Here is a 13484-nt window from a genome sequence, read left to right on the forward strand (position 1 = left end):
CTGAAAGAAAGAACGTTGCCATCACCTCCATTTTCCCCTGGCTCCTGTCATCACCACGGTAACCCGTAAATTAGGTACCGGCCTTGCCCTCTGTCAGTCACTTGACCCCTCATAAAAGACCTCTATTTCTCTGTGAGGGACCAAGCGAGACATTGACCAAACTCCAGTTGATGCATCTTTTCCAGTGGTGGGAAAGCTGACAATCATTGACCCGTAACATTGTCAGTATGTTTTCAAAAATGAGAACGACATGGTAGGTGCTGTTGGCTGCCATAAAGCTGGGTGAAGATAAAAGTTTGGGGAGATAACTGGAGTGAAAATACTGAAAACAGGGATGTCAATTAAAGTCCAAACTATCCGGTATTTGGTTTTAAGCATTATGTAACTTTCTAGTGTCCATTTGTCAACCTCCTGTTGTTCGTTGTATGTTCATGCCAATTGTTCACATCAAAACTTTGGCCTTAAGGGATGTCCCAAATCAGATAAAATTGCTTTAAAGCTGAATTTCAGTGAATAATTGTGTTTTCAAGAGTGACCATTGCAGTCACCTTCAAGTGTTTGAGACAGGGGTTGCACAGGGATGTGAGAATGGTGTAGAGTGGGAAGCATTTAGCATGAAGAGATACACAGCTGAGCTTTGTGTGTGCTCAGTGCAGCCAGACACGCACTGTACCATGGGAAAGGGCCACCAAGAGTGTCCACTTCAACAAGAAGAAAGGCCTTGTGTCCATTAGCATGAGTTTGTCTGTGTGTGTATGATGGGAGTCATGCTCATGGGGTTCTATTAGGATGGACTAAACCATTCAAACTAGTCAGATTTTCCAAAAAAGAAAAATCTTAATGGTAAGGATGTCTAAATGTCGTCAAACTGTAATGCAGGTTTTTCTTAAACGGACAACACATTAAATGACCAGTCGCCTTGTTAATGAGTCTGACCGCAGCTGTTTCATTAAGGAAAGGTAATCCGTTTTTAACGAGCCACTCTAGGCCTGGAGCCTAAACCGTGCTGAGAAGGACTGGACCCTTGAGAGCTTTGGCTTGTTTGAAGTGCATCACAATGCCTAACTACAAAGAACAGGAGAGATAGAGGGCAAAAATGGGAAAAGACAAAGATTACAGAGGTTAAGGACAAGGCAAGATTCAAGAGTGTTTTAATTGTATGGGCTGTCACAGGCTCCACTATGATATCTGAAAAGTTAGGGTGAAAAATATTTAACTGGGAAGTAGAGCTGTCAAAATTGCTTAAAAATGACGTTCGAATATTCCCTCTAAAAAAACACGAATATTCGAACTATTCGAACATCTGGTGGCGCATGTTGTCAATGACGCGCATTACGTCAATAAAGGGACAAAATAATACAAAGAGACATAACTACTTGTATAGGTAGTCTATTTAAGTTTAAACATATATAACAACGTATTACCTACACAAAAACAAGGAAATCAATTAATGGCCAAGACTGCAGACCTCACGCTCTCTCACCCTCACGTTCTCTGCGCATAACGGTTTAAATAAACAAACAAATGTTTCAGTGCTGATCAACAGTTTTGTGCAAGCGATTTAAGGTCGCGAATTATTTCCCAAATATAGCAGGCTTCATTCAGTGATTGAAACAAATATTATTAATATGAATTGAAGCTTTACAGAATATAGAACTGAGCGAGCTGTGCTGTGGTAAACATGGAACTTTTCCTTGACATGAAACGATAAATAATCAAACCTCAGATCCATTGCTTGACAGAACTCCCCGAAGCCTGCCCCATCCGCGATACTGATCGGTGTCATGTCCTTACAAATAAACGAAATTCATTTATCCGTTATGGCCTCTTGTCGTGTTGCAGACAAAGCGCTTGTGGCGGGCGATGCAAAGTAACGTTAAGTGACAAGACGTGACTGTTTAGCTGGAGTTCCACACATTATATGTCATGCATGCTCATTTGTGTGCACATTTTTGAGATGTGACCTCATGGTTGAATGGTATGCTAACTGTATTCTGAATAGCTTGCATACAACTTTATCTCGCGGGTCAACAATTTTATCTAGCTGCGGTCGAGTTGCTCTGCACTTGGCTGGCATCTTACATGAAGACGTGTCAACTTTCAGCAGTGATGCTGTGCCAGAGACAGTGCGACTCCTGTGACCTGTCCCTGAACTCCAGGCGCACCCACTCGCAAGGCAGACAGCCACGCCTCTACTACCCCGGGGCGTTTTTTCCACATTTTTTTTTTATTCGAATATTAATTTTCACCTTCGAAATTCGTTTTTTAAAACCTATTCAAATCTGTATTCGAATTTAGAATATTCGTTGACAGCCCTACTGGGAAGAGGAGAAAATGGTGAAAAGAAAGAGAATCAAGTGAGATATTGGGGCCATGAGAGGAAAACTGAATGAGAGAAGCATGGGGCCCCAACATCCATTCAATTGATCAATAGGCCCCAACCAGTACAGAAGAAACAAACAAACATCAGTGAATGTAAGAACTCTCTCTTTCACACACAGATAGAGACAGACATGTTTACAGGCAATGCCTTTACCAGGCTTGAGCTTAGGGAAAACCACAAGGAAGCACCGCTATTTAACAACTCTCTTATGTAGCACAACTTCCTGGTTTAAATGTTCACTCTCAGAATATTCAAATCATTTTTGCTTTCCCTCCCTATTTACACACAAACAAAATAAACCTCTGGGCAATGCATTTCTGAATTGATTTCCTGGGATGGTCCAGCTCAAGTGATTCAATCTTTCCCACACTGCTGCAAGAAGAGCATTCCAGAAATTAAGGAATGTGTCATCCAGAAGTGTTAATAAAACAGAATATGTAACCGAAACAGTGACAGATGTGAATGCACCAATGACAAATATATATATATATATATATATATATATATATATATATATATATATCAGGAACACACATCTATTGGCATCAGCTGATAGTTTTCTAAATGGTTTAGTTTAAGATACAGAGAGCAAATGTCAAAGTGAAGAACCAACATACAGGAACATATTAAAATTGTGTAAGTCAGAAGGTCAAAGGCTGTAAACATGTTTTTATTGACTGATATGTATTAAGCTTCCCTGAAGAATTATTAAATAGATCAGCCACAACAACAAACAAGATAACTCCCATCAATTATTATCTTGGGTCAATTTACGTAAAACTGAATTATGATTAGAAAAAGTATGCACTACAGTAAATACGGAATGTCAAAGCACCAAGAACAGGGGCAACAAGCTTAAATCTCCTCAAAACCAACCAAGCAGAACTGATCTATAATTCACAAAAATAAATCTAAAAACAACAAAGACTGGTCTGAAAAGTAAACGGCAGGTTTTGAAACCAGTCTCTGAGCTGAAACATGGGAGGACTGGCAGAAAGACAAAACGTTTGCCTGAGGAGTCACTATCAGTAGTGCCTCGTTTAAGTCAGTAGGAGAGGAACAGAGTAGCAATATGAAGATGAGCAATGCTCAGGGGACTGCTGGGAACTCCTACACACAACACAAACGCACCCATATGCATATCACAAGACTGGAACAATAGATCTTCCCACCACAATCTCTACAGCCATTATTACCCTCTAACTATCCTGTGATTATGGAGACCACAACCAGTCACTCAACATGGTTGTACAACCTTAAAAGAGAGCAGCTTATCACCATACTGAAAGATTATTATATATTCAGAGCAATTCAGCAGTTAAGACAGTGAAGTGTAAAAACTACACTGACACATTACATTTTGTATTTTTTACACTAATGTTCAAAAGTTTGGGGTTGTAAGATGTTATTGAAGGTTTTTGAAGGAAGTCACCACCATAATACTGTGAAATATTATTATTTCTGTTTTGACTTTCTTTTAAAATGTAATTTATTAGTGATGGCAAAGGTGAAGTTTTCAGCAGCCATTATTGTAGACCTCAGTGCCACATGATCCTTCAGAAATCATTCTAATATTCTAATTTTATGCTCAAGAAACATTTATTGTAAGTATAAATGTAAGTATAAATGCTTTCTGGTATTAAAGTTTCAGAAATTCAATTATAAGCAACAATGGCATAAGTTCCATAGACTGTATAAAACAGATCAGTTCATGGCTGAATGTACATCGGGAAAAGAAATAATGTTTGTTTTATTGCACAGAACGATTGTTCCACTTCTTAAGACTTCAATATAATGTCAGGAGCAGCAGGAATTCATCTCCTTTTTTTGAATGTTCTACTAATGAAAAAAAGTCAAAAACATCTCGAGTCCTGAGGGTGAATAAATTAACAGCAGATTTTCATTTTTGGGTGAACTATTCCTTTAATCCCAAATTCTTGACAATGAATCTATTAAATAATTTCATCAACCACCTGAGGCTGTGTAATTGCTGCCTAAGGCATCAGTACTGAAGTTCCAGAGCCGGGTATCCTACATTAGCCAAAATTTGGTATCCTAATTACAAAGTGAGAGAACTGATACAAGGAAGGTAAGAAAAATGCACTTTAAAGGAGATAAAAGACAGGACGGCCGAATCAGTCCTGAAATGTGCAGTTAAGCCGAATTTAGGACATGTCCACAGAGGGCATAACAGGACCGTTTAATAATGTTTTCATCTTTTCACCAGCAGTATTTTTGCCGTTTTGAAGTTGTTTTCTCATGGGGGGCTGCCACACCCAGCTGGCACGCAGGAGATATGCAGAGTGCTTATCTCTGACACTGCCTCGGCCTGCACTGGCATACTACTCCTTCGTGCCTTCTGAGCATCTCTGCTAGGACTGCAGCAACAATAGTTTACAAGGCAAATAATAATCAACAACTTCATTGTGATTATTCAGTGCTTTGAATACAGACCATCAGTGGTAGCTTTAAAATGGCAAAAACTGATTAAAAAGCCATTGAATGTAACTGACATTGTCAAACTAGAGCATGCAGGTACATGTCAAATTAAACCACAAATGGGGCAAAATCTTATGGATCAAAACCAAATGTATTTTTAAACATATGTTAATTATTTATATTTTTCATATGAATATTTAAATTCTGCATATCAATCAATTACATGTAAAACAACATGTAAAGCATCAAGTTTGTAACTCAGACAAACGCACACATAGAAACACGCATACAATTACACAAGCATGCACACACACACAAGCAAACAGACTAGTCTGTACTTTGCTCTTTGGGACAAAAATAGTAAAAAACACTTGATCTGTGACACTGTGGAATTAGTCAGAGAGATGACCAGGAAATCACTCTTCAGTCATCAGCTGTGTGTCCGTTAAATCAAATTACCTCATGTTTTACAACTCTTAATGTAACAACCATGCTCCAGACCAGGCACTCTGTCACAGAGCCAGTGACAGTGGCAGAGAGGTTGTGGGAGTAAATCTGGTTGGCTGTGAGGTCTGGCGGCAGATCAAAGGCTCGATACGGTATGTGATGATATAATCAAGAGTAGGAAACACATCAGGGCTGACAGTTAGCTGATCAGTAACACCAGAGCACTCTGGTGTTACTGACGGAGGGGTTTGCTTTGAACCATGTTATTTGAGGTCATGTTCTAACCGAATTAAAGATGTTACAAGGTCACCCAAATAGATGGCTCTGGTGATTACGATGCTAAAATTGAGCAATCCAGTATATATCCACTAGTTTTTGCTATTTTGAGATGATTGGCATTAGTCAATAACTTGCACAAAGGTTGATTAACAGTAGTCAGAACAGAAAGCACGGTTTGTTTCCAAATACAGATATGGACATCAGCCGCTGAAAACCCCTTACCAGTCAACAACTACTCAAAAAGGAAACAGGAAATTTTCCCTCTGAATTGCCAATCCACACTATGACTGTTCTAAACAAAGGAAGGTGAAAGTGATGCTCGGTCATGCGACAAAAAGAGTGGGTTAACATTTAACACACTCTTGATGTAGGCACCTATTGTAGAGTGAGAGTTTTAAACAGATGGAAACATTTGTGCTTTCTGAAATGGGTCAATGACAAATAAGAGAATCATCATGTGTGAATGGCATTTTTTAAAATGTATTTCAGGAATAATAACCCAAATACAATTCCTTGTATCCCCCTGATTTCAAACTGACCTGAACTCCTTTTCTTCAAAACAGATCTCACACATTCCTATTCAAACACTGTATCAAATCTTTCTGTAGTTTGTGAGCGCTCATGTCTAAGGCTCATGTTGACATTTATGGATCATCTTTACAAAGCTTTGCAGTATGTAATAAATCATATATTTGGATAGTGCAAAGCTGTTATTCTCAGCCAGCTGTCTGACTGTACATGTGAGACTCGGGGAGTGTATTTGATGAACAAATGCTAAGTATGAACTCAAATGTACTGCCTGAAAATGAATGTAATCAGTTTTTTTGGCCTTGGAGAAGCCCAAACGGCACAACAGCAAAGGTCTCAGTGAGTTAGAAGGATGGGCTGTCTGCAGCTTGGTGGTCAGCGTGCCGAGTCTGAGCCAGGGTTGAGGGAGATTGAGACTAATCAGGGTTAGCTGGATCATAGTTCTGGGGGAGATGGCTCAGCAAGTCAAGCCACAGTGACCAGATTTCAAGAGACAAACACTAGACAACACATATCCCTGCTGTTCTGAACTACACTTACACCCTACCTCATTTATCTACCATCTGTCTTCAAACACGGTCCAGGTGCTCCAACCTGAAACAGGTGCTCCACCACAACAACAAACGTACCACAACTATACCTTGCCTAATTCTACTACACATCTGAAAATAAATAGCTTTATCTTTATTGGCATCTATGGTCCTGTAAATAATTTTCAACATCCATGAAACCTTTCCACTCACCAAAAAAGTTATAATAATGGAAAAATGTTCTTAAAGGATTAGTTCACTTCTGAATTAAAAAGTAGAGCCCGACCGATATGGATTTTTGGGGGCCGATGCCGATGCCGATATTAACTCGAAAAGAGCCGATTTATAAGCCGATATTTTGATTTTGAAAATAAACTGGATATTAGACCCATTTCCTATATACTGCACTTACACAACATTCAATAGCAAAATATCTGCCTGTTCTATGTATGTGGGCTGTATAAACCATTTTCCAGAAGAGATTATGTAAAAAAAAAAGCCTTAGATTATAGTCTCAATGACTAAACAATTGCACATCAAAAGTATATATTTTTTAATGGTCAAAAAAACACTTTTACTTTCTTCCAGTTGAAGCTGGTTTTAACAGTCTGTGTGTGTTCTGTAAATAAATTATAATACTAAAGTTAAAGTATTTGCAGAAGTAGTCCCACACTTTGCTGCTACAGCATTCACCTTTTTCAGGTATCTGTAGGCCAGAAAGAGACAGAGAAAGAATAAGCATGTGTATTAATAATATCACCATGTATCATTACTCGTGTCATCATTAGAATTAGAATTATAATAAACAGGGATCTCCTACATAGGCAAAAATGAGAAATATATATTTTTTTTATTTGTAAACCAATAGGTATTACCTATTACCTACTTCTATTTAACAATATTACAACATTTTCCTGTTATGTCTTTAAAGCTGCTTTGAAACAATCTGTAAAAAATAAAAATAAATAAAAAAAAGCGCTTGTTCAGCTCACATTTATTTACATGTCCCCTCTGGTTAATCATTTCTGACCCACCTACTCGAAGTTGAATGGTTAACGTTAGTGTCATGAACACACCGCTGTCAATTTTGAGAAGAACCACCTTCAATCAAGTTAATAGCAAGCATTTAAGGGGCCTGCTAAAAAGGAAGCTATATTAGCGTTAGAATAACATAAGGCTGTAAATATCGAATATTTTAGTAATCGGGTCAATGATAGGCTTTTGTACATTCTGCTGAACAACAGCCTTTAACTGGACTTTTATTTTGACGGGTTGGCGTACATTTACAGTTCTGTGTATGTGATGTGGCGCTGTTTTTACTTAAATCAAACGGTCAAATGCTCATGAAGTGACTGTCAGAGCAGTTCTGGGGATGTTGTTCATGTGTTCACGTGATTATTTAGTGAGACAGCGGACGCTGAATTCACCGCGAGCTTAATGCGCGCTTACGTGTGTTTAATGAATGAAGAGGCGCTTCTGCGCCATTCATTAACAGAGACGCGCAGAACATGCAGGATTCATATTTAAAAAGACTATTCCGGCTTAATACTTACAGATATTCGTCCATATCGTGATTTGATGTAAGTGCAATGACCTATTTTTAATGAATTCATTCAATAACATAACAGCTGTTGTTTTTTCGAGGCACGCTGTACATAACTTCTAGTCATTGCCCCCCTGCCACAGTTACCCGGTCATTATGTGGGAAACACTGCAGATATATTTAGAATAAGTTAAACGATAACGTTATAGTTTGACATCTTATTAACGTTCGCACTCTTCCACTGATAAACATGGTATTAGCTTCGTGGCTAATCTAATATAGCAATGCATTAGTGGCTGTAAGTGATGTTACAGAATATTTATAAGTGATAATGATAGGACCGTTAGCTAGAACTACCACATCATTGTATATACAGTGTATGAACTAAATCATTTCACATGAAGAACGACAGACTCACCGTCAAAACAGAAAAAAAATCTCCGTGGCTGGCTTGGCTTATCGCTTTCTTCGCTAGTGAATTTCTGGCGCTGTTGTCAACTCTGGAGCTGCAGAGCTCCCTCTGGTGGGTAAACTATGCAACACTCATAACACGAGTAAAGCATGAGACTCCGTTTCTCATGTTCCATCGGCCATTATAAACGCCGATGCCGATTTAAATGCAATAAGCTCATACCGGCCGATAATATCGGCCGGCCGATATATCGGTCGGGCTCTATTAAAAAGGTCCTCATAATTTACTCAACCCCATGACATCCCAGATGTTCATGTATTTCTTTCTTCAGTGGAAAATAAATTAAGATTTTTGAGGAAAACATTCCAGGGTTTTTCCTCTATATAATGGACTTCAGTGGGGTTCACTAGGTGTAAGGTCCAAATTGCAGTTTATTGCAGCATTCTACATGATCCCAGACGAGGAAGAAGGGTCTAACCTAGCAAAATGACTGGTCAATTTCTAAAAAAAGAATAAAAATATATACTTTTTAACCTCAAACGCTTGTCTTGTGTAGCTCTGCTTTGCCCATGTGTACTCCATGCGGTTTCATTTCGAAACAGTTAGGGTATATCGAAAAACTCCCATCTCATTTTCACCACCAACTAGGGCTGCACGATATTGGGAAAAACTTACATTGCGATATTTTATTTTTCTGCGATATATATTGCGATATGAAATAAAAAAATATTCTTACAAACAAAAATGGGGTGAGCAAACTTACATTCTCATTTTAAATGATTTAAACATCGACACCATCGTGTCAATTGATTAATATGCGTGAGGGAGAGAGAGCAAGACAGCGCTCGTGTTGTTTGAAGACATTGAGTGTGCAGCCGGGGCTTTGCGCGCGCGCTCTCTCTCTCAGGCCGGTGACAGGTGCAATATAAATAGGCGTCGGGTCTATTTCTAGCATGCACGTGTTTTCCGCGCCGACGCGCGTCTCATGCAGGCAGTCTGCAAGCTCTAACCTGTTAACATGGGAGCCGAATTAAAAACGCACACGCCACGCAGCTGAGATGCTTGCGCCACGCATCTAGTGTGTCGCTGGCCGCGCGCTCGCGCTCGGCGCGCTCTTTGGCCCATACAGTAAATGAATAACGGATCAACTACGACAGCCTACATCGCACATCCTGCGATGTGACTATCGTGGATTTGTACATCGCGATATCGATGCTTAAACAACACATCGTGCAGCCCTACCACCAACTTCAAAATCGTCTTATGTTGCTGCAGAAGTAGCGACCCAGTGTTTAAAAGTGAACGCTTTGAAGCTGTGCTGAAGCTGCAATTAGGACCTTCCACCCAGTGAACCCCACTGAAGCCCACTATATAGACAAAATCCCTGAAATATTTTCCTCAAAATAACTTTTTGCATTTCTTTTCATCTGAAGAAAGAAATGCATGAACATGTTGGATGACATGGGGGTGAGAAAATTGGGAAATTTTTGTTCAAAAGTGAACTATCCTTTAACACGAAGAAAAAAATGTTTCTTTTAAGAACTGTTCTCTGGAAGATTTGTTTGTGGAACCCTTTATTTTAAGTGTGCATATAGTTCAGTATGTTTAATGTCCTCAGTATATGGCTTTTACTGATACCAACAAGGCTGTAGTATCCTCAAACATAATCTCCTTGAAGCTTAACCTGATAAAACTATTATTTTGGTGAGTTAAGCTTCATACAATGACCTTTCTCAACATAATATTGGGATTTAGCTTGCAAAGGACTTAGCAGGCCTTAGACAATACCGTTACTGTCTAGGTATTAGGTAGAGCTGCACGATTAATCGTTAAAAGATCGCGATCTCGATTCAGACACCCTCTCGATCTCATTTTTTATAAAAGACGACGATTCCCCGAGTCTGTTAAACCTTTGACAAAGTCTTACCGGATCATTCAAATCCGTGCGCGCACTGCCGCTGACACAGAGAGAGCTCTTACCATGTTTGGTTAAGAAACATCTTCACAAACAGTCTTTTCAACTACACAGTATTATATCTGTCTTACAGTCATTTATATTATTACAGAAATACTGGGATAAAGTTTATAGTTTAAATATAAACATTGATGTCTATATGGCAGCGATCAAAATATAACAAATCCCCTTTTGAAAGTACTGCGCTTTAAATAACGTTTGTGTCGATTGCATTGTTTCACCAATAGGTGGCGACAAGTGTCTTAATTTATTTGTCAATGAATAAATTTTTCATTCAAGAGAATCGTTCAAAAACGCTGATTCATCCAGAAATGAAACAAGTGTAGTAGGTTTATGAGTGAGTCGTTGAATCAGTGATCTAAACAACTTTTTCATCATTCTAATATTAAAAAAACTGGGGTTTTAAATATATTATATATAAGTGAAGTGAAGTGAAGTGACATTCAGCCAAGTATGGTGACATTCAGCCAAGTATGGTGAACCATACTCAGAATTTGTGCTCTGCATTTAACCCATCCGAAGTGCACACACACAGAGCAGTGAACACACACACACACTGTGAGCACACACCCGGAGCAGTGGGCAGCCATTTATGCTGCGGCGCCCAGGGAGCAGTTGGGGGTTCGATGCCTTGCTCAAGGACACCTAAGTCGTGGTATTGAAGGTGGAGAGAGAACTGTACATGCACTCCCCCCACCTACAATTCCTGCCGGCCCGAGACTCGAACTCACAACCTTTTGATTGGGAGTCCAACTCTCTAACCATTAGGCCACGACTTCCATTCTCTTTTGATACACTACCAGTCAAAAGTTTTTGAACCATAAGATGTGTAATGTTTTTTTAAAGTCTCTTCTGCTCACCAAACTATATTTATCTGATCCAAAGTACAGCAAAAACAGTAAAGTTTTGAAATATTTTTACCATTTAAAATAACTGCTTTCACTTGAATGTATTTTAAAATGTAATTTATTTCTGTGGTGTGCAGCTGTATTTTCAGCATCATTACTCCAGTCTTCAGTGTCACATGATCTTCAGAAATCATTCTAATATGCTGTTTTGCCATTCAAAAAAAACATTATTATTATTATTATTATTATTATTATTATTATTATTATTATTATTATTATGTTGAGTAGATTTTTTTCAGGTTTCTTTGATAGAAAGTTCAGAAGAACAATAATTGTGTGTAATAGAAATATTTTGTTATAAATGTCTTTGTCACACTTGATCAATTTAAAGAATCCTTGCAAAATAAAATAATTAATTTATATACTTGTGATAATGATAATGTTAATAGTAATAATAATAATAAAGAATCGTAGGAGAATCGTGATCTCTATATGAGATCAAAAAATCATGATTCTCAATTTATCCAGAATCGTGCAGCCCTAGTATTAGGGTCCAACCCCACCCAACCCGTTGTGCTCCATATGGTCAAGACACCTGCAGTTGATTTCGTCCACTTAAAACATGAGCAAATGTCAGCCCCATGATCTGGGATTGAATTGCAAAGGAAATAAATACCATACCATCTTCAATTAACAATATAACAAATGAAAGGTGACTCTTTGGCACCGTCTTCAGGAAGCCTGGAAGGTGTCATTTGAAGGTCCAAGCAGATGGGTGCTAACATGCAGACAAACCAATAAGAAGTCACATGGCTGTCAAGTGATCACAGCTAGATAGATGAAGGTGAACTACTCCCTTTTAACCAAATGATGACCATTCAGCACAGCTAGAGAGGAATACACCCTCCCTGTTCAAACTCAAACACATTCATACACATGTATAAACTCAGCCACTAAGACATTTTAGCGGGCAGGATTATCAGACGAGCGACACCAACTTCTGACAAACACAAAGCATCAATTACCAAAACAACCTCAAATGTCATGGCTCAAAACCACTAATAACCACTAATGAATGACTCAAAGCTACCATAGCAACATATTTGAATGCATTGGAGTGGCTAAGGGGAGGTGAAAGACGTGAGTTTACTTTGATGTCAATCTCAATAGCCTTGAGTCACATATTGGTGGTACCTTTGCTCATACACAATACTGACCCTCGTTTTTCAATAAGACCAAAAATCTCCCTTTATCGAAGAACTAGAGTCTGTTCTATGTATCTGCATGTAGACACGGTTAATACAGAGTTAACAAGCTAATGTACAACAGCCAACCTCTTCATTTCACTTTCATTTGAATCCTGCCTGCAGTGTACCATTGACTGAGCTCTAATCACGCTCGTGAGGACAGTCAAAAACACATAGGACTGGCACGGATCGAGTGTGTCTGAGCCATCTTTACAAATAACTGCAACAAATGCACAGACTTAAGAGTATAAATTGTGTGGGATATTTTATACAAGGCAAGAGACCAACCAGTGACAAAAGAAATTGAATGAAACCAACCTTTCTTTTCCTTGAGTTCCTGAAGATACTGTCGGTATGATGCCGTGGCGCTCATTTCACCACAGCAAACGAGAAAACAAACCTGAAGGAGCTAAAAAGAGAGCGACTCTAAGGGTAGAAATGGAAGGTTACAAACTGAAAGGAACTGAGACGTTGTTCCAAGTTTGTTTAAAAGGCAAAGAAGCGGGAGAGGCCACTATGAAAAGCTAAAGGTTTCAAGGAATCCAGTAAGTCATCAATCCAAAGCCATTTGGGAAATCCAGCTGCTCACTTCCCTGTTCCATTCTCTTGCATGTTCTTTAAGTTAACCGCTGAAGTTTGCTCTCAAGTCACTGTGTGTGTGTGTGTGCCAGTCGGCTGCCTGGTAGCTCTGAGAGAGCGGCGTGTTTTAGAGCCGGATAGAGGAACTGTACTTTGACCACAAGACAGGTGATGTCACTGCCAGAGCTCGAGCATGGGTTGCTCTCCCTGCGTGACTCAGGCTCCGTGTGTATAAATCACAAAGGAAATTTTTGCATCGATAAACTGGGCTGTG

At 39.0% G+C, this 13484-nt stretch overlaps 1 protein-coding gene across 9 annotated transcripts in view; it reads right to left on the reverse strand.

Annotated features, from left to right (window-relative positions):
* Window positions 1-13484, reverse strand: part of LOC127935428 (microtubule-actin cross-linking factor 1) — a 156356-nt gene that overhangs the window by 107051 nt on the left and 35821 nt on the right. The window contains exon 1 of one of the 9 annotated variants that reach the window (XM_052533277.1): window positions 12950-13305. The exons of the other annotated variants lie outside the window; for them this stretch is intronic. Within the exon in view, the coding sequence (XP_052389237.1) occupies window positions 12950-13004 (55 nt within the window). The 5' untranslated portion in view covers window positions 13005-13305. Of the gene's footprint in view, window positions 1-12949; window positions 13306-13484 lie in introns of those variants that run through there. 9 annotated transcript variants of the gene reach the window in all.

The sequence above is a fragment of the Carassius gibelio genome, chromosome A19 (genome assembly GCF_023724105.1).
Source record: "Carassius gibelio isolate Cgi1373 ecotype wild population from Czech Republic chromosome A19, carGib1.2-hapl.c, whole genome shotgun sequence".
NCBI lineage: Eukaryota > Metazoa > Chordata > Actinopteri > Cypriniformes > Cyprinidae > Carassius > Carassius gibelio.